Source organism: Xiphophorus hellerii, chromosome 6, assembly GCF_003331165.1.
Source record: "Xiphophorus hellerii strain 12219 chromosome 6, Xiphophorus_hellerii-4.1, whole genome shotgun sequence".
NCBI lineage: Eukaryota > Metazoa > Chordata > Actinopteri > Cyprinodontiformes > Poeciliidae > Xiphophorus > Xiphophorus hellerii.
In genome coordinates, this window is record NC_045677.1 from 9,988,246 (window position 1) to 10,010,446 (window position 22,201).

The 22,201-nt window shown below is 35.4% G+C and overlaps 1 protein-coding gene across 5 annotated transcripts in view; it reads right to left on the reverse strand.

Annotated features, from left to right (window-relative positions):
* The window catches only part of astn1 (astrotactin 1), a 351,664-nt gene that overhangs the window by 273,765 nt on the left and 55,698 nt on the right, over positions 1 to 22,201 (reverse strand). For all 5 annotated transcript variants that reach the window (XM_032565575.1, XM_032565574.1, XM_032565573.1 and 2 more), the window contains exon 2: positions 12,786 to 12,967. In XM_032565575.1, the coding sequence (XP_032421466.1) occupies positions 12,786 to 12,967 (182 nt within the window). The remainder of the gene's footprint in view (positions 1 to 12,785; positions 12,968 to 22,201) is intronic.

Below are 22,201 nucleotides of genomic sequence, written 5' to 3' on the forward strand. Positions count from 1 at the left end.
GTCCACACCTGTGTTGTGACATATTCAAGTGTCTGCACTAATTGAAACTGATACATATCTGTGAAAAATAATCAATTTCACAGAGTCATGAGTGTGAAGGGATTCCAAATTAGAGCCTGAAGATGATCGGAGTCTTTATTATTCGGCAACATCTGGAAGGTTTGGATTTAACACTTGTTTGTCATTGTTAATGGCAAGGTGATTATGTTAAAATAATGTTGTAGCTGACATGACTGCAATGGTTTGTCAGAAACTGAGCAATCAGTTTGTCTTCAAACAAGCATATAATAAACATAAACAAAATAATAAGCATATAATAAAATAAGCATAAACAAGTTTCATGAAATCCTGCTTTTGTCAGCTTTTGAATTTGAGTCTTTAATTATTTCTTATTCACTTAAATGGATAGCGGTATGATTGGGTGCTTGTCCAGGACACTGGAATCTGCCGTTTTAATTTAGCAAAATTTACCAACTGTAAATTTCTTATGTCTAAGCAGATAAGCAGTATGTCAAAAGCTCATGTTTTATAAACAATAATATTACTTATTAATTCGGTGTTAAGAGATGGCCGTTTTTTTCTAGTAACGAACTTCCACAAAGTATAAATCAGATTTTTACTTTTCTGTTTAATGTCTGTTTTATAATATATTCAGCACCAAACACAAACCAAAAGATATTTTCACTTTTCTGAAAAACTCACCAACTGCACAGTTCTTGTTAAGTAGTATAAGATTAATAATATTTCAAAAGAGCAGAGGAAATCTTAAGTTTTTTGAACAATAACAATATTTGTTGTTAATCTGTTGCTAAGAGATGAGTGCATTTTCTGGTAACCAAGAGCCACAAAGTAAACATCTGATTTTTAGTTTTGCTAAATTTACCAATAAAAAAAAAATAAAAAATTTTCATTTTTATGAAAAATTCACCAACTGCACAGTTCTTGTTAAATAGCATAAAATAAATAATATTTCATAAGAGCAGAAGTCTTATGTTTTTTAAACAATAACAATATTTGTTGTTAATTTGTTGCTAAGAGATGAGTGCGTTTTCTATTAACCAAGTTTAACGAAGTAAACATTTGAGTTTTACTTTTGCAAAATTTACTAACTACATTTCTTGTGTCTATGCAGATAAACAGTATTTCAAATAAGCTTATGTTTTATAAGCAATAATTAATTTCATGTTAAGAGATGAGTGGTTTTTTTTCTGGTAAACTGCCACGAAGTATAAATCTGCTTTTTACGTTTGTGTTTAATGTCTGTTTTATAATATATTTACCACCAATGACAAAAAAAACAAAATCATTTTCACCTTTCTGCCAAATTCATTAACTGCACTTGTTAAGTAGTAAGTAGTGTAAGATGAGTAGTATTTCACAAGAGCAGAAGAAATCTTTTTTGAACAATAACAATATTTGTTGTTAATCTGTTGCTAAGAGACGAGCACGTTTTCTGGTAACCAACTGCTACAAACTAAACATCTGATTTTCCATATATCCATCCATCTTCTGTACACCCTTGTCCCTACTGGGGTCAGAAGGGGTGCTGGTCCAGAAACGTTTCAGGCGAGAGGCAGGGTACATCTGATTTTTACTTTTGCAAAATTTACCAACTGTAAATTTCTTGTGTCTAAGCAAATAAGCAGTATGTCAAAAGAGCATATGTTTTATAAACAATAATACTACTTGCTATTAATTTGGTGTTAAGAGATGAGTTTGTTTTTTTTCTTCTAGTAACAAACTGTCACGAAGTATAAATCAGATTTTTACTTTTGCGTTGAATGTTGAATGGCAGCATTTAGGCTAACATTAGTATTTGGCTAATTTTAACTTATAGACTAATTTTAACATACTGAATTGAATAATTCCATGTTGCTCAACATGCTTGTGACTCTCCACATGCTATTTAGTACATTGTAGCTTACTTTAGCATTGATGCTAATTTTTAGCATCAGAATGCTGTGTTCTAACCGACGGGCCCAATTTGGAAGGCCCCGTTTAAATTTCTTCAGAAATTTTCTAGTATTATTATATAATTAACACTGAAAAAAAAACAAAAAAAAAAAACAAGGAAAAGTTGGCAGAACTCAAAATTCTAAGGCAACAAACTTCAGGGCATTTTTAAGTTTAGAACATTAACTTAACTATTTAAGTTTTTCTTTTGAGTCTGCCAAGCTTTGATTCCTACATTTTTGTAACTCGATCAAAATGTATTGACTTAAAATTTTAGGCTGTAAGAATTTTGAATCCCGAGTTTTCTAATCCACTTGAATGGACCAGTAACTTACAATTTTGCTGCACTAATGAAATTACATAATGATAATTGTCATGACATCATAAAAATAATCTTGATAATTACCTTCCATTAGTAAAATGCTTTCTAAAAGAAGACTTTAAAGCCAGAGAAATACTTTCATTAGCATATTGATGACAGATATTTCTAATACGCACGTTTTAGGATTTTTCAAAGTTCAGAGGTGAACATATCAATAGCTATTAAGCTAAGGTTTACCATTAAGCACGTCCACCACGTTATTCCTCCCCGAGTAAACTAGAATAGAAAGCCAAATGTCAAGTACCTCAAAAGGTTCTCAATCAAATAAACCTCAGTGATAAATGCAATTCAAAACCATCAACCCGCATTAGCACCCTTGAGCAGAGGCGGAAAATACAGGCAATATGGAAAAAAAAACAGTTTAATGTCAACATTAGTTGAAATCAAAGTGGGGACTAAGTGGACTGTGTTCTCTTATACTGCCAATAAAACTAAACCACACATCAAGGCATGCCTGCGCTCCAACCCCATAATCCACTTACTAGCGGAAGGGGATGATGTTGTAATGGCACCAGCGCTCCTTATGACTTGCACTGCTGTCATGTAACTCCAGAATGGAGAAGGCAAGAAATGGCCTTCCTCAATCTGACAGAGCAGACATTGTATTAGAGCTGAGCTATCAATCTGTCACTTAGTTTGTGGATGTTAGGCATTGAAAATCAGGAAGACAGAAACATCTTCACTATCCGTTAGCTACAAGAGAGCAAGAGGAAGGTTGTCTCTCAGAATACATCAAATTTGATCTTTCTACCAGGCTGATTAAGTTTCATATCGGGTCACATAGTTCAAATACTGAATTCCTGATTTGGTGTTACTGTGATTAATTTCAAGGGTGACGTCTACGTTTTTTTGTAAGTGTGCCATCAATAAATTAGATTTTTTTATGTTCTGGTGATTTTTGACATTGAACAAACGTAAAAGTCAAAAGTCTATTTCACACACTTTCCACAAGGTTTCCTGCACTGGAAATAAGAATTAATGAGAGGACTGGCTTACACCATTTGATTCAATTTGGTGTATTTGATTGAAGCTAATACAGCATAAAACCAGACTCTTTGTGGTGATGAGATATTAATGTGAACTGTGTTATGGTTGCACATGTCACTGTGAAAACTGAAAATGGTTGAAAGACATTTACAGATCACGTAATATATTTAAATATATTTAATAAGATTAGGATTCCTATATACAAATAGGGGCATGCTTTAGCTTGCAGAGTAAGGGCATAATACTTAAAGATCTTTAACAGGTCTAATGAGAAGTAAAGCAGAGGGAATGGGGACTGAAGTAGGGAAGTAAGTTGGAGGAGCAGAAAACAGAAGGTTTAAATTCTGTTTTCTTAAATTCACTTTCTTGAGGGTGATCAAGAAAGTGGTGTGAAAATTAGGAACAGAGAGCAGGTGGTGAGTAGCAAACTTTGAAGAATATAAACCACAGGAGGTAGTTCCGGCTCATATAAAAGGGACAAAAGTTCAAAAGAGAAGAGTCCATGTAGATCTAACTGCTATACTTAAATGGGTGTCATTCTTTGGCCTAGTCCACTGAACTAGTGGTATTTTGATACCTGGTTATACCAATTTGACCCATGAAAATTACTTTGTTCACACTTAAAATGAATATGCAAATTAAACTCATCAAAACTCACTTGAATGTCCCCACAAAATGTTTAAAGAAACAACAAATTCAGTTCCACGAGTCTTTAAAAACTGATATAGTATATATATTAGAAATATGTAACTAAACTACATGTGATAATACTTTTAGAATGGATCATGTTAATGACGCATCATGTTACTTTTAAACAGGAGGTGAGACGACACCAAAGAGGGGAGCAGCAACTGTAAATGCACAAGTAACAGAGATTCTGACAGGAAATCAAAGAGACTCCCCAGTCAGTAATGCCTGCCAATGAGAGGTTGCGTTTTTTAAAACATCCATCACAGGTTTGGCTTTTAACTCATCAAATCACCACATCAGGATGCAGATTTTAGCAATTGACTCTCCACATTGTCAACGGAAAGATTTTAGCTGCATTCATTGCTAATGCGTTTAGTTGACTTCAGAAACACAGCTACAGAGAGAGAGTGCATAATTTTAGAAGACCATGCATTGCCAATATTGTTGGCATATATTGCGATGACAAAAATCAGTTACATTTAATTCCCGATTTGTAGCCAAAAATGGGGTATTTTCCTGGAATGAGTGAAGCTGCTCCATATATCAGATGAATGGGGAAAAAAAGCTCTGCAAGCAGTGCAAGGAAAATATAATGCAAGTAGTTTATCTTGCTCTAAGGATCAATTTGCTTACCAACCAAATGTGTATTAACATATAATGAAAAGTAGAATAGCAGTTATACTGTAGTTATTCATGTGAAATAAAACTGATAATTACACTCGCCAAATAAGGGAAAAATGGGCAGAATCACAAACATTTAGATTAGTGAAGTAACAGTAATGGTCTAGTATTAGTCATTCTGCCATTAAGCTGTCTGTCCTCCTGGTACATTAGAACTGAGTAATTATGCAGGAATGAATAAAACAGTTGCAGAATATTCTTGTTGCCTTTAGACAAAACTGTTTGGTAACAAAGCTGTCGAACTAAATAAACGACCTTTTTTCCACATTTACATGCTGCACTAATGCAGCATGTAAATGAAGGAAACATTCCTGCTGTCATTTTGATGTTTGCTGTTATCCACTGTAACGTGGGCTAAAACTATAAATGATAATACAATCATGAACAACAGAATAGCACAGTGGTGTGCTAATTAGACCGATGCCTTACAGCACAATCTCTCATTCAACCTTTGCTTCATATTTCTAGATTTCCATATGACAATTCTTTATTTTTCATTGTATGCTTTTATTTCACTTCCTAATTATACTTTCTTCACAAGTCACAGTATCACATAAACACACACTAGTCCGAGTGCATTTACGTTCTGAATGTGATATTGCTACAAACATTTAAAGTTTCAACTACTAACTTACAGAACAAATCAAAAACTAATTTTTATACTTGTCCACGGGTGACTAATGCATTTGGTTGATGATTCAGCAATACATGATGTTTGCACAAATACTACTAAAAGTTAGAAACGTACGTTAGAATGCCAGGACATTAATAGCACCTGAACTCTGTAAAACTATATTATGTATGGTTTTACATACATCATCCAGTTGATGTATGTGGTTGTTATTATTAACATTTACAACCACAGTGATTGCGGAATTGTGAAAAGACAGGAAGTCTCGTTCCCTGAAAAAGATGGTGCCCAAAATAATAAGTTAGGATGTTTTTCTCCTCAGTAGCTGAAAAAGAATGAGTTAAATATACACAAACAACTATTTTTAACCATACATGTAGCTTTTTTTAATTCAGTAATAATATTTGAGTATTAAAAAAAACCTATTTCAAATTTTCTTTCCATCAATCCATTGTCTTTGGCTTATCCAAGACTGAATCGGAGGGTTAACAGACCTGGAGCACCTTATATTGTGTTTACTGTAATTTTATCTGTTTTTGGTATTTCTATTTTTGCTGCTGTAACACATGAATGTTTCTGATGTGGGTTTAATAAAGTACGTCAATCAATCAAATCAAGCAAGTCAATTTCACCAGACAATGATGGCGGGGAGATTTTTAATGCTGAGGGTCCGATGATACGACTACAAAATCTAGACATTACCTTAGACTTGACAGTTTCGTTCTCCAAGACCAAGTAAATAGAATAAGAATAAATCAAGAGAGCCTTCCTCGGCAAGCAAGATAAAAACTGCTTACATTCTTTTGTCAAACCCTGGTTCCCTGAATTCTGAGCTATTCCTGAAAAAGCAAGTTGTGAAGTTTGTGATGAATTTGCCTCTAAGCAACAAGTTTGCATTTAATTCCTGATTTTAATCTGTGCAAAGTTTGCAACTTTAACACAGATGTGCTTCTAGTGCTTGTAAACAAATGTGTTTATGTCACTGAAGAACTCCATGAATGTCTTATTTAACCCCATTAACATTTATTGATTAAATGCAATTGGCTCTTGAGATTTGACCTTTTGTTCCTCAGAGGTGAGAGTAACCACAGTGAGACAGCAGCTTCAATATTAGAAAACATCAAGAGGACAACACTGCTAATTCTCAATAGTAAGGCTTGAAGGGGGTTCTATATATGAAATTAAATTGGTTATAAAAATCAAGAATTGATTTTCCTTTTAGAAGAAAACAAGTCTGGCATCTTTTACATTTTAATAATATTCATGAACAGCCCAAGCAGCATATAACAATCCAGCTCCTACGCAAGTGTGGTTCATTATAATCTTGCTGGTTGTTTTTTTTTAAGACCACGGGTGAAATCTCAGCTCAGAGCGGAAATGAACTGATGTTGATGTCACTTTGTGTCAGACTAACTTTTCCTCTGAGTTGTGGCGCTTTGTGTTTCTCTGGCTGATAGTTTGCTCTTGTTTAATTTGTGCAATGCGACTGTAAATAGCAAGGAAATGAAAAATGGCTCTGTTGTGTCAACAATGAACTCAGATAACAAAGCTGATATAAGAGACTCACAAAGAAAAGAAATGTTCCAACTGCTGACATTTCAGGGATATTTTTAAATTTAAAGTGATGTTAAAACTACATCATGCAATGTTGTTAATGTAAACAAGTTAGCAGCAGATTATTTTACAAAAGATGATGTAAACATGGATATTTCAAAATCTATATTTTCACCCTTTTCAGTTTATTGTAAATCAACTAGTAGCTCATTAACCTGCTAACTATTGTAATTAACTTTAAAAGTATATAGTCAAACAAAACAGCTTTTTTTTACAAGTAACTCATACAGTAGATGGTAATTTATCAATTAAATAAAAGTATCAATGACAATATAATTGAATGCTGTCTTTTTCTATATTATTTGTTTATCTCTGGTGTAGACAACATGTCTACACCAGAGATTTAGCAGGACTACATACAAAACCGGTGGACAGAGTCTTCCTTACATCTCAATGGGAAGCTAGTTTGTTTCACTCTGCAGACCACTCATCAGATGCTACTGCTTTACAAGTGGGAAGGGCTACATTGATTGAAGGTTTACACAATCAATGCGATTAATGCAGGGTTTAGAAAGGTTGCAAAGTCAAAATCCTAAGATCTAAGTAGTGTCACAATAACTATTTTCTCTTACAAAATGTGGGTGAACCAACTTAAAGAACCAACATATTTTAGATTTGTAAATTGTTCTCTTAAGTTTTTTTGAAGTGATGTCAGCTTCAGTGATGTTTTTTTTTTTTTTTTTTTTTTACATATTTAAAGGATAGAGAAAAAATATATACATATCAACATATATGGTAAAGATTAGTTATCAGACATCGATACTGGCCCAAATTTTGATTAATACTAATGTATCACATGGGTCGAAAGACAATGTTGTAGGATTATGTACTTAAACATAAAGCCGATTCACAATAGTGAGTGCATTTGTTTGGACAAAGGAGAAATATATAGTGACTTTAGTAAAATATTACTTACAAAAATGATATTCAGTCATGCTCTTAGAAATATTATTAGTACAAGCTAACAAAAACTCAGATAAAGCAAGTAATATAGTTTTTGTTTCTCTAAAAGACTGTATGACTTTGATTTCTTTTGTAAATCTGCTATCTCAGAATTACCAGGGTTTTTGATGGAAAAAAACCCCACAAAGTAAACTCTTCCTGTTTCTTTTGTATCCACAAGGAAAACTAGAGTACAGAACTAAAGTGTAAGCTGATCATCTTTGAAAACTCTGTCACAGAAAATCGGAGTAATTACTTAACTGATGTACGTAAGGTGTCACAAGGCAAGTTGCACATTTCAGCAATTAGAAGAATCAAAGTGCTTTACATGATGCATGTAATCCATCTGCTCCCAGGCCATTTAATAGATGTCTAGAAGTAGAAAACTTGAGCTACAGTATATGCATCTTCAGTTGGAGCTGATTCTACAAACCAAAGCTTGTTTGGTTTTCATATCTTTCAAACTGAATATCAAGATAGAATACAGGAATCATGTGCATTAATACATTGCAGGTCTACCAGGAAAAAAAATGACAAGAGAAAATCTCCCACATGTTTATTGGACTTGCTATTGTAGCCACAAATATCACTTAAATGTATCTATTTTTTGTTTCATAGTGTAGATGCAGCTTTTGACCATAAACGAACATTTAAAAAGAACAGCAGCAACAGGTACTCCATTCCTTCATCTAGTAAGTTTTCGCACTTAGATAACTACATTTCAGCTTGTCTTTCACTATGTTGCTGCCACAAAACAACATGATTTTATGGCCTCCAAGGAAAAAAAAACAATAGAGCTAAAACAGAGTCGGGGGGCTGGAAGGACACGTCAAATCTAGCCTGAAGCTTAAAAATATTAGGCAATCATATAATGTAATTGACTCGGCTTGAATGCCTCCATACTTTATGTGCTGATTGGATTGATCCATTGAGACCCTGCAGCAAAACAGCAGCTGATTAAAATTTGTAAATTAAAAAGGGAGAAATGTGCACAGAAGAGATACAATGCAGTTTATGAGTCTCAGTAGATAAACCAATCATGCTGCAGAAGAACACATTGCAGATTAAAATATACAGTTTTTTCGGGGGGGGGGGGGGGGGGGGGGGGGGGGGGGGGTTGTGGTCTCAGTATGAAAAAGTTTTAGGTTCTATTTTTTAAATGTACGATTCCTGCAGAGTTTGAGTTAAAGTACACTGTGTGTTTGAACTGTCTCTGTCTCACCTGGTGTTGGTACAGACATACACAAGGTTAGTCATCTATTATTGATGACCGGCTGCAGCTGGTGGAGGACACTGTGGTCACCTTGTTGATGCGACTCCGAGTGGAGAAGCTTTGAACCATGTTAGAGCACCGGTCCAACCGCAAAGCAAAACATCTCAAAGAGGACTCATCCGCAGGAATGCACTGCAGGTTCATTAATTCAAATTAACTAAATGATTATTAACCTAATTCACTGAGTAATATTACAAATTGTCCAAAGTAGTCAATTAGAAATGTTTTTCTGGCCTCAGAACTAGACTTCTGTGCAGTCCATTGAACCTAATCTCCCCCTCCCTTCCAAATTTGGCCGGTGACAAGGCTGGCTTGCCTCAGAGTCTTAAAATCCTGGGCATCTGATTCAAGCGATATTTACGAATAGTGTTATGACAGCCAGGATGCCAGATCAGACAGATTGTACAGACCCACTGTATTCCCATTCAAGATCTAGAGACGGTCTCCATGCTTTTAATACTTCATCAGTAAGTTTGGAAGTACTCAATGATTTACTGATTGACTGATCCAAGAATGTCGAAATGATGAATAATGTACTGTAATTTTGATAGGGGTTTAAAATATTTTCATGATGATTTTTCTAGTTTGGACATTTTATTCATTTTGACACCTTTGAATAATATACATCAGCCAAAAGAAGTAACTTCAATGTGTCACTTTGGGTTCTGCCAGTCTATGTAAGAGCTTAGCTGAGTTTTTTTTTTTCCCCTGTTATTATTTTCTTTTTTCTTTTCGGTACAGTGCTACTAAAAATGCTCAGAGAGACCACATTTCTGTGTTCTGGATCCTGCAAGATTGTCCAAAATTCAGCAAGTCTGAAGATGTAAAAACAGAGAGCAACATGTTTTTCTTTTTTTTTCTTTTTTTATTTAAACATATGTTAAATTATACCACAATAGTGGGCCTTATTCTTGGAAATGATGTATCCATATACAGTGAGAAAGTCTAATATCTAGAGGGCTTGTACAGACAGCAATGTGGGAAGAAAAAAAAAAAAGAGATGACATGAAGTTCAAGAGACCATGACCTAAGCAAACACCCCTCAGCATCAACAATCACAGAGTAGAGAGTCAATAGAAGTAAATTTATTAGAGAATAGAAATTTTATTAATCTATCTGGTCCAAAAACACTACTATGATCATAAATGGGCACTTTGTGAAGAATTTGAAGCAGACAACCTGACAGAGAACAGTGAAGGGACGTAAAAATTTAATTGGAATACCCCAACCCCCTTTTCAGGATCTGTGTCAGCTGCTGAAGAAACGAGACCAGAATATTTTCAAAGTCTCTGGACACCCTCTAGTAAACTTTTTGAACTTCTGCCATCAGAAGAACAGTAGTTTCATATAATCAAAAGAGAACTTACTTCCATTTCCATAAGCTGTCAAAATTATAAACTGATAAGATTTGTTTTTTTCTTTCACATTTTTATGATTTATTCGATATTGTAAGTTGGTTTATAGAGAAAAGACTAACAGATTGACAGAATGATTGATTTGATGAAAATCAACCTGCTTTAGTTACTGTACTGCAGCACAAAGACGTTTTATATAGCGAGAAATTATATGGCTGACATTTTGATGATCTGTCAGTTTGCTTTCCTCAACAAAGGCCCAATTTTATGTTGTGGCAAAGGCATAAAATGGAAAATGTCAGTCCAAAAGCACTGGTCTTGGTTCAAATAGTGACTTGTGACGCATAGTGATAAAAAAGAAAATACTGTAATCACTTTCCTGGGAAGTCTGTTGCCAGGACTGGGTCCTGGGAAGTCTGTTGCGCAGACTTCCCAGGACCTTTTTCCATATCCACAAGACGCCAAACTAGTGACATGGCTTTAGGATTTATAGGTCGAGGCCTCCAGCTGGGCAGCAGGCTGCAGCACAGTCTGAGCGGCCCAGTGGTAGCACAGCTTCCATCTGTCCTTACAGTCTGCTTGTATGTCTTTGCATGCTAATCTTTCCCTTTTTACACCTTCATCGAAGCACCTTTCTGGAGCCGCCGTCCCCCACAGTGCTTTAGGGGTGACGAATTAGCAGGTAAGGAACCACAAAGACGCCGACTCGAGGGTGATGGGATGTGAAATACAGATAGAGCAGAGAGCAAAAAATGTGACAGCAAATGTGACTACAGCAAAGTCAATGAGATAAGAAGCACTGTGCCTCCTATTCCCACTAAGAAATGTTTTCACCGTCCTTTCTTGTATGTCCAGAAGATGGGCGTTTCTTAGTGCATGTAGAGCATTTAGAGGACAGGACAAGGCCAGTTATTTGTCATTACATCTGAAATTAAATCTAGTTGGAATTAAATTAGGTCTGAAGGTGTTGAAGCGTACCTCCCTGCTTCTGTTAGCAGATGTAGCCGCTGGCAAAAATCTTCCAAAGCTGACTAATCATTTGTGTATGCAGATATTATAAGCTTTCAATGTCTGAAAATATATATCATCCATCACAGCATGATTGTAATGTCTTTGGGCAAGAAAAGGGCACTGAGAGTAGGTGTGGCATATCTAAGATCTAATAAATATACATTTCCTCGGGGCAAGAGGGGGGAAACTGAGAGTTCTAAGGATTCATTTCCTACTCTGCCAAGAGTGCTGATAAGGTCTGATACGGTGGGCGCATGCAAAAATCTACACTCAGCTACTGGATTTTAGTACTTCATAAATTCATGTCCCTCTATAATAATCTCATGTTTCCCTTACATCAAAAAGGTAAAGTTTATGTCAATTTCAGTTGTGAAAACTGCCCTTATTTGTCTCCATTTCTGCTTCACAATACTCTGCAGTTCCCTACAGAATGTTGCAGACACTCATCAGAGGAATAAAGTCATTTTATTCGACAATCTTTTAAAACCTAAAATCATATGAAGGCTAGAATTTATTATTAATGTTGTCGAACTTACACCGTTTCAGAATAACTGAAACAAGCTCAAATATATACATGTTCAATAAAATTTGGTAAAATTTCTTTTTTACCAAATACAATATTTTTCGACACATCAACAACTGTGGTGGCATAATTAAAGCAACATATCTGACCCCTCTTCCTACCCAAAATAGAGTTAATATTTGTTTTGGAGTTAATATTTGTTTTGGTATTTGTTTTGTTTTGGTAATATTTGTTTTGTCATCCCTGACAAGACCGGCCTTAAAACAGTTTCAATTATTTTTCTTTAGGGTCATTTGTGAGCCAATTCAAACGTTTTTTTTACAACATGACTGACGAATAACAACGTACTTATGACTGAAAATTAAATTGTTCAATTGCAAAGGCTAAAAAATAATCTGAGTTAATTACATGTATTTGATTTGTTATAAAAAAGAATAAATATGATGACTAATAGGCATTTTTAAAAGAAAATGTGCATATTGAGATTTCTGAACAATAGGACAAAGTAAACAATGGCGTACAGAAATGTTTTACAAATTTCTGGGTTTCCTAAAAGAGTTATTCAGGACCTAACATGTTTGTAGTTTTGCAGTTTTATATATCTGAAGTATATATATGTCTGTTCCTGGTCAGATCAACCTAAAGTATCATTTTGGATAGTAAAAACATAAAATTCCAACTTAGATGTCTAATAAAATTCTCATTATCATACTCTTATGAGCTTCCTGAATAAAAATGTTTACCATCACAGAGATGTGGAGTATGCGCAGCTCTTCTTTCGTGGAATCGTTGGCCGGGTCTTCAGTTGGTTCGGGTAGGTTGACGCTGCCGTCCTGATGGTGGATGTGGAAAAGAAGTGTGCCATTTTCCAGCCACTGCTGCCGCCAGCGCACCAGAGGGATGTCCTCTGAGTTCCCAGAGATCTCTAACAATTACAAAACACAAGACGCAACAGATGAGAATCTGTCTGTTGTTGCAATGGTAACTGATCTGCACCAAAACAACAACAAAAAAATTGTTTAAAAATCAATGTTAATAGTTTTTTTAAGCAAAACAAAATCTGGATTTTTTTCTAAGTATCATATTGCAGCTCAAAATTCAGAAATGTACAATAATGACTAAGCTTAGACATTAGAACAAGTCCATAAAAGTGTTAAAATAAAGTACTGACAGGATAAAGAGAAATTATTAAAGCTGGTAGGTAGCAGTCAATCTGACCGTTTTAAGTATCCAAAGAAATTGTGATAGGAATAATTCTAACTACATTGCAGTTCCTCATACATGCAGATAACACTGCCCAGAAATGATCAATATGACCAAATTAAAACTGATGCCAGATGGATCTTTCCCAGTTTAGACTGCTTCAGGATTTGGTCTGGAAGTAAAACCACTCTCTCAGGTATAAAAAAAAAGAACAAAGGTTAAATCTCAGAGACAACATTGATTAAATGGAGAGTTTATGGAAGCAGTGGAGCATGAGAAACACAGTGCTTCAGTCAAACCTCGATTCCCCAGACAATACCCTCCACCTCTAGTTTGTTATATTAGTGATGTATGCCAAAAACCACACACAGATTGAATAAAGTAGAAACATTAAGAATGCATGACTGAGTTTTTTTTTGATGTTTCTTTGTTTTGTACATCACACTAAACTCATGAAGGATACTTGAAGGCGTGCACCAAAAGACCAAAGACTGAAATCCAACTGATACTTCCCAGCACTGAGGCTGAGCATACTGCATGTTCAACTAGTTTTGTGCATATTCGAGAATTTGGGGATCACTTACACTCCATCAACCACAACAGGTAGTACACTGTTCATCTGGTGTGAATGGGACATTCATCATTTGCAGAAAAAGTTATTCTGCAGACATTTTTAAACCAATAGAGTCCATGAAATTTAGGATCAGATTTTAATTGTGAGTGATCAAAGGATGCAACACCATCTTTACAAAACTACTAAACTGAAAAAAAAGAAATAGGCAGAAAAATACTTTATAAGGTGAATAAATAAGTGGAATAAGGAACAATGCTAAAAACTGTACACTTTTATTTGAAGTGACTATCCGTTAAATATTTGGCATCAGTGAACATTAGTGAACACAGACTTAGTTTTATTATTGTTGGCTAAATCTAATATTTTCACAACAAAGATCTTAACTCAAGTTAACTTTAATGCTATTACATCATTTATTTTAGACAGTGTGAATATTTGTACTGCTGACAATTTACTATGGAAACGAGCACCACTCCAAGAGACAGTATCACTGAGTTTATATATAGAGCTGATAAATAATACATCATATAACAAAGATATCAAAGCAGCATTGATGACCACAGTGGACAGCACAGATAAATGATGAACTGAAGGGCCACAGTGCATTAAAGAACCATCTGCCAGATATCAAAGTCTTTTACATGTTGTAAGAACAGCTGTGGCTCCTCATAATTTCAATCAGGACTGGGTTTGATCAACAGAAAAACAAAAGATATGTGTCCAAAAAGTTGCCAGATATATAGAAGGCGCCACTGGAAAGCTGCAGAAGAGTGTTGATACAAAGTGTGAAAATACCAAAGATCTCCCATGTTGCAAAATCTACAACAAAATGAAAAACCTCGGAATGAGATCTATATATAAACATAGTCTAACCTTGTGCCACACAAGACTTTTAAACTGATTACCAAGGATCTATAGCTGCAAGCAAGATTTTACTGCTGATCACAAGCTTTTACAGCCCACTGTGAAAAACTTCAGAGGCGAGTAGCACAGCATTTGCAGCTGCACTTTATGGATGCTCAAAGCTCAAAGGCTTGAACATATCCGTTTCATTTAACCTAAAAGGTAAACATACTGTAGTCGTTACAGGTCAAGCCTGTTTGTATTTTAGATCTATACTGAATAGATTAATGAACACATCAAACTCACACAACTAGTAATTGAGGGCCTTAGCAAATTCTAAAAACAGACATAAAACCATTTTTTTCAGATTGGAATTAAAAGCATAACTTGACTATCCCAATTTAGCCATATTGATACCTCAGACATTAATTTCACTGGACTAAAATCATGTTACTTTAAGAATGTAATGCTCCAGCAACACATTTCTACACATCTGATATTGTAGCAAACACAGCCACAAAATATTTTAAACATGATTTCTGGAATGTAGAAAGGCACATATTCTACAGATATTACAGCTGTGCTACTCAGATGTTGTAACAATGTCATGATAGTTAATTCAGGTAATATGTGGGATGCAAAATATGTAAACAGCACAACACGTTACATTTGATCATAAAGTACAGAGAAAGAAAAAAAAATAATATAGTGACATCACTAAAAATGTCAGTAATTTCAGACCTTTGTCCCAGTGTCGCTCATCCCTCAGCAACGACAGGACATAATATTGCACAAACGTTTATTTTATTTTGGGGTTTTTTATGTTTGAACTCATGTAGAACCAATTTTTAGACACTGCAAAAAAATGTGGCAAGATCAGATCGAGCTCTTTAGCAATTCCTATTTGTTTTGTTTTTTTTACTACTGCCCATGTGCCTCATCCTAGCAGTTGTAATTAAGCTGGCACTTCCCCAACTTTGTTCTGCATGTCAAATATCACTTCATGTTACTACTTTTGTTGGCGGTGGGAGAATTACCATCCAAATTCTGGCACATAACATGATAAAATGGTTATGCAATCATTCATTAAATTTTTTATATTAGCATATAATATCATGTTCAAACTACTGTGTGTAAGTGTAGCAGGATAAAGCTTGTTGCGTTCATGCGAACTTTTAATATACAAGCCTGACTGAAAAAAAAAAAAGCTTTCCTTCTTCCTTCTGTGATTCCCATTTAAACCGTCTGGCAAACTGAATGCATTCGTTTGTGGATGGTCAACCTATTCTCTCGTCACCATCCATGTAAGCACTTACCTGCCTTAAACTATTTATGATAAAAGCTAATATCATTAATATTTTGTTCCCAGGCAGTACATGCATACAACTACAATTCAGTGCTTCACCTCACTGTGTGAGCATCAGTCCACTTTGTCAGACAACCCATTAGGCTGATTATTGGCAAAAAAAAAAAAAAAAGGCTGGACAATGGCCAGAACCCTCATACAGATTATAACCTGTTTACAAACAAAAACACTTTGTTTGCTTTCACTAATACAGCGATGCATGCGTGCGTGGATATGTGTGCGTTTAAAATGGCGAGTTTAACAAGATTAGGTCTGACAATAACTGATGACCCAACGGCGCAGTGACGAAGGAGTTCCCTCTGCCTGTAAATAAGATTTAGGAGTCCTGGCTGGTTTTTAACCTAAATGCAAATCATGTGCCTCAATGTGACAGGGCACTTTTTTAAAAAGTGTGCTCGCTCTCCCTCGAGACTAGTTTGCCATGAGAGCTTGAGTAATGAGACCACCATTGTACTGGACTGCATTCAGTGCCACACAGCAGAGAAGAAGGAAAAAGAAAAGAAAAGAAAAAAGGGATGAAGGCTAAGATGGAAAAGCACAAAAAGGAATAAGAAGAATGGTGGAGAGGAAGGGAAAGAAAACAGGGTGGCCACTTACTGCAATTTAAGTAAATCAAAAGTAATCTGATTACGCCGCATTACTCGTTAACCTCCCCTGAATGTAAATTTGCTGAGCCATTTAGCCTGAAAGAGTTTTATTGCCTATGAAGTTCAATAAAATTACAGTCTTTGACATTTTGAAAGCCTAAACTTTATTCCAGGCATACGGAAATGGACAGTACCTGTGCAGAGGTTGGCAACACTGCACATTTTAAAATAAACAAGGTGGTTGACAAAAATAGCAGAATATACTTCTGATAGTTCCGAGTCTTCTTTAAGCAATGAGGGACAGACTTTCAGCATAATATAAATATTTTATTTTATTTTTTTAAATAATTCTTTAGGGAAAAAAGGATTTCTAGCCATTAGAATAATGTTTGTATTTACCAAAAGTAATAACTCTAGTTTCTTATTTGGGCTGTAAAATGGTGAAACAGGAAGATCACTCAATGTTCAAGCAATATATTCCCAGAAATAAACATATTTTATATGAATGTTCATAAATGACAATTATAATACATAATGTATTACAAAGAAAACGTTTTAAAGGAGGACATTTCTAGCAGTTATGGTATTAATAAACACATAAATACATAAAACAAAATAGGGCATAAATAATTGTTTTGACTGTGGTAGGAAGAAATCAATATTCAATTTTCCCATTGGTGACGAAAAACAAAAGACTTAAAGTTTAATGCTCTTACCCATATCTACAACTTTTCTATCCCTTTACTTCATATGTTGGTTCTGATGTGTGACACTGGATGCCTGGATTTATTTTTTTATTTTTTATTTTTTTGAAACCATGGAAACAAGGTTTCAATACATCATGAAACCATCACTATAAAAGCAAGTCCATAATACAAGGATATACTATACTGTCAGCATATATCAGCCTTCATATTGGAAATTTTTCAGAAAAGGAAATATGGTTATTTGAATTATGATAATGTAGAAACTCATGAAATGAAAACTGAAGAGTGCTGAATATCAAAGAGGTGACATTAGTGCAGGAAGCCCAGAGTCCTTTTTTGTATATCACAGAAGCATTGAACTGAACAATATGTTTTATACTTACTATAACCAGAAAGATATTAATTAAATTCAATTAATTGATTTGATGGGTTTGTATTCTATTCTGTACAGATGTTAGTCACAGAGCAATATGACATGATGTGAAGTTTTTCAAACTTTCTCTAAAAGAAAAAGAAAACTCCTTCCATTATTATTGGTAGCACATCTTTAAATAAGTCAAGGAAACAATGCTACCTTTACAGTCTGAAGGATTATAAACACCATCTAAAATCTAAGGCGTAACTAAACCAGATGATATTTAAAATATAAATTTCTTCATTTTTTTCCTTCACCCTGCATGTTGTAGAACTTGCATGGAGTGATTTCACCTGCATTCTACATTGTAACATACGTGCATCTTTCCCTACTAACTGAGAGGGCAGATGCACATACTGATTTATGCAGCAAATATTTAATCTCATGCTGAGTTATTTCTCACCCGGGCAAAACCCAGTTTTACCCAGTGTGACAACATGCTGGTTGGGGCCATAATGCATTGTGCTGTGAATTGTAATATCGCCCCATTTATAATCAGCATGTAGTCTTCATCACTACTACATGCTAACAGATAAAAATAAATAAATAAAACAACAACAACAAAGAAACAAAATCAGGTATTATATTATATGTAATTTTTCATTTGTAATCACCTGTTCATCTTTGGCTAAACGTTCATTGCTCTACAAAACAAGTCAGATAGATCTGAGGTGACAGCTGCTCCAAACTTTCTGCTGGGCAATGTGAGTAAATATTCATCAGTGCAGACAGATTATCATCTCGCATTGCATGTGATTAGGTAAGTTTATCAAGGTGTCACTTCTGTGATATTTCTGTATTACTTGCATAAATCTTGAAACAATTTAGTATTATGTTCAATAAGAAAATGACATTGATTTGAATTATTTTGCACTTCTTTTTCCCTTACAAAAAAGACCGGCTGCTTCAAAGAAACAAACAGAAATTGTCTACAGACAGTTAAAATTTAAAAAGCTCAGGATAACTAGAATGCAAAACAAGCCTGCATGTTGGCTCTATGGCACTCACAAGTTAGATAATGAAGCATATGGGTTAGATTAATGAATGCTTTACATTACCACATTTTATATATATATAGATTATCATTATACATGGAAATAGTGCCTTATTAAAACCTATGGACACACATGGTGACAGGAAAACACTAGAAAAGAAAGACTATAGTGCCGATGCCAGTTTTGAATATGAGCATACACAAGCAGCTGAGAATTTAATGTGAAGATATTGACCGAGACGTTCAACACTAATGAGACAGGCGAAGAGATCTGTTTAGGGGAGATCAGGAGCTAAACAACCATCTGAGAGCAGTGCTGTTTTTTGACGCCTGTTTACCCAGTGGGACAGGAGAGAAGTGAGGAAGAGACCATATGGCCGTGAAACCGTGTGCTAGAACTGGGTATTAACAGCACCAGAGAAATGTGTGCGTCTCTGTGTGTTATGGTGAAGAGTAGCGATGGCCGAAGTCATTCTGTTCGCATCCTCATGCAGTGTCAGAGGAAGCTGGCCTCTCTTACTTCTCGTTTCACTGTGGTATGTTAAAGGGAGGATAATAAAATAGGTGAGTTTGTTAAAACCAAAGCTGAGGAGACCAAGAATGATTGGGTTAAGTAAAAAGCCGACCCACAAAGTAAAGGAAAATGCAGTCGAGATTTTGTTGGAGTTCTATCCAAAATCCAAACCTGCATACATTCAATATGCAGCAAAATAATAGACAAGCTAGAACTTGATAGAAGTGTTCATATCAGTTAAATGATCCTGGTTCAAATAAATATATTTATATGCAGTCCTGATCAATTGTTGCTATGCGTATGGTGGTTCCAGTCAACTGTGTATGTTGTCATGGTTTCAGACTGGGTTCAAGTCTACTTTTGTCAGATTCAGTTGTTTGTAAAAAGCTGTTTTTGCATGTAATTTTAAACCTGATAAATTACTGCTAGTTTTGAAACACTAAAATGTGCAGCGCATATGAAGCTTTCTTACAAACACAAAGATAAATGTTGCATATTTTAATATTACCCGTAGACTTTAACTAGTTTACCATTAAACAGCTTTTGATAAGTTGTAAAATAAATTGTATCAAACAGAAATATTAAGCGTTACATCCAGCATGCTTGATATAATGTTTTTAAAGGTTTTTATAAACACTGTTTGTTTTTAAGATGGTACATAAAGTTGGTAGCGTTACTTGAATTTGTTGGCACTACTTTGTAGCATAGAATGCTCATCCACAGTCATTAGCTTCTCCTGTTTCCTGCAAAAAGCTTCCAAACAATTCTTTTGCTTTTTGCCTTTTCAAACTGAAGAGGACCATGGAGAGTTCTTTCAGTACCATGTTTTAAAGTTTTAAAAATTCACTACCAGGTCACCATTTTGATTCTCAGCATTCAATGTTCAGGTGAGGCACTGAAACAGAGCATGGGCCAACAGTTTGTCAGCTGCATTCCCGTGCAAAGTTGTGTGCCAACTTGGAAAGATGAAAATGGCTCAGTTTGTATCAGCTTAAGTACAAATTAAGTTTGTAATTGTGATTATACCAAAATGCTAATTATACTAAAACCCTACTTTATAGAGAGAAGAATCAGTTATAGAGACGAACACAAAATAAGAATTTGTAAGGATGCATGCGTTTAAAGCCCTGTATAGAATTTTTTTTTTTTTGTAATAGGAAGCAGTTTTTGTTCTAGTCCAGGCATGGCCAGATCATTTATCTTTTCTTTCAGAATTTTAAAAGCTCTGGCTTTAGGTGAAAGGTGTGAAAAGACAAACACAGGAACAAAAAACCATCAAAGTAATTCAGACAAACAAATTCTCTCATGTCCCATAGGAACACTTCAGTCCTTGTTTTAAGGTGTTCTTTATTCAGCCTTGCCAATTTTCTACATGAATGAGAATGGAAACCAGAGCAATCAATCAAAGTTGGTCCATTTCCTAACGAGCTTCCCAGTGCGGGACTCTACACATTAACCAAGACAGGCGGCAAATGGTAATTTGTGGTAGCTTGGAAAGTTGTTCTTTTAAAATTTCATGTCGGATGATTATGCATGGGACACAGAGTGTAGGGGACAGGAAGAATAGTCCACTTCAAGGTGAGCCGAGATCACAGGAGGCTCTGCCAGCAGCTGCTGTAAAATACATGGGGTGCTGTTTGATGAGATTCAAAAAGACTGCCCCAACTTGGCTGTGCTCCAGTAGAGAAATGTCACACACCTCGCAGAGTTTCCGCGATTGCGATCACACTGATGAATCCTATTAAAAGAGCGAGGAGGAGCAGATGGAATGGATTGTTGCCAAAGATTGGAGCCTTCAAAACTGTTTCAACATGTTGTTAAGCTGTTTAAATAAAAGGCACTGAGGTGTAATGCATCACTATACAAGGAGGTAAACAAAATAAAGCTGGGAGTGCATACTCTGTTAGCGATTTGTTTGGTTCATTTAAGCTGAATTTACAGAGTGGAATAAGTAGCTGCTTACCTCTGCAAATACATAGTCCACTCATGTGTACAGCTAGAGCTAAAAGGGGGCTGCTTCTGAGAAGACCAATCTGTTATAACAATTAAGTTATTTCACACAGTTCGCCTATTTATGATGAACACCTTTGCAGAACAAAAGACACCAAAAGATTCAACTTGATGATGAGGTGAAAATAGGTTTGATTCCAACTTTAAACTTGTTCAATATATGCAGAATTTTGCAAGCAGAGCAAATAAAGAGCACTCACTCATGTTGCTGTGAGTGAGGCTTGCAATTTGGGGGAGGTTAAAGGTGAAAAAAGTGCAGACAGCTGAAGAAGACCAAACCTCAGTGAGAAGGTTTGGGTCAGTTTCTTTTGGGTACGTAGAACTCTGGGTGTTGTTTCAATAATTGGGAGAGTTGCTTCAATCATGTAATTTTACTTTATTCAAAACTAAAGTGTATTACAAAAGACAGTGGGAATATGTCCCTCCCCATATTTGTAGCTGAAAATAAACAATGCGGTTGAATATGGTCCAGTTTGTTCATTTTCGCCTGTTAATCATCCCCAGTCTGTCTAACACTGTTTTAGGCCAACATTTCTCCTCGGCTCCAGATTTCTCCACCACTCACATGCCAAGCCCACTTTGGGTGGGATTTACTGCAGCCAAGCTCCATCTTCCCACTTTGATTCACACATAAAACACAAAACAATGTTGACAGGAAACGTAACTTATACCTTTGCATTAAAGGGTGCAGTTTCACTTGGAACATGTTAGCTTACCACTGGCAAATGTTTATAATATTTCCACAAAAATCACAGAAGGAGGAGTAGTTTCTAAAGCAATACAATCACTTTCAAGAATCACAGATGGGAACAATTTGCACCTATTTTTGCATCAGGTTTCATTTGTCCTCTCTTCAGCCAAGACAGATACGGAAGTGATCAAAGATCAAAAATAAAATAAATAAATAAATAAATGTCCGCTAAAGCCGCAGTGAGGAGCTTTTATG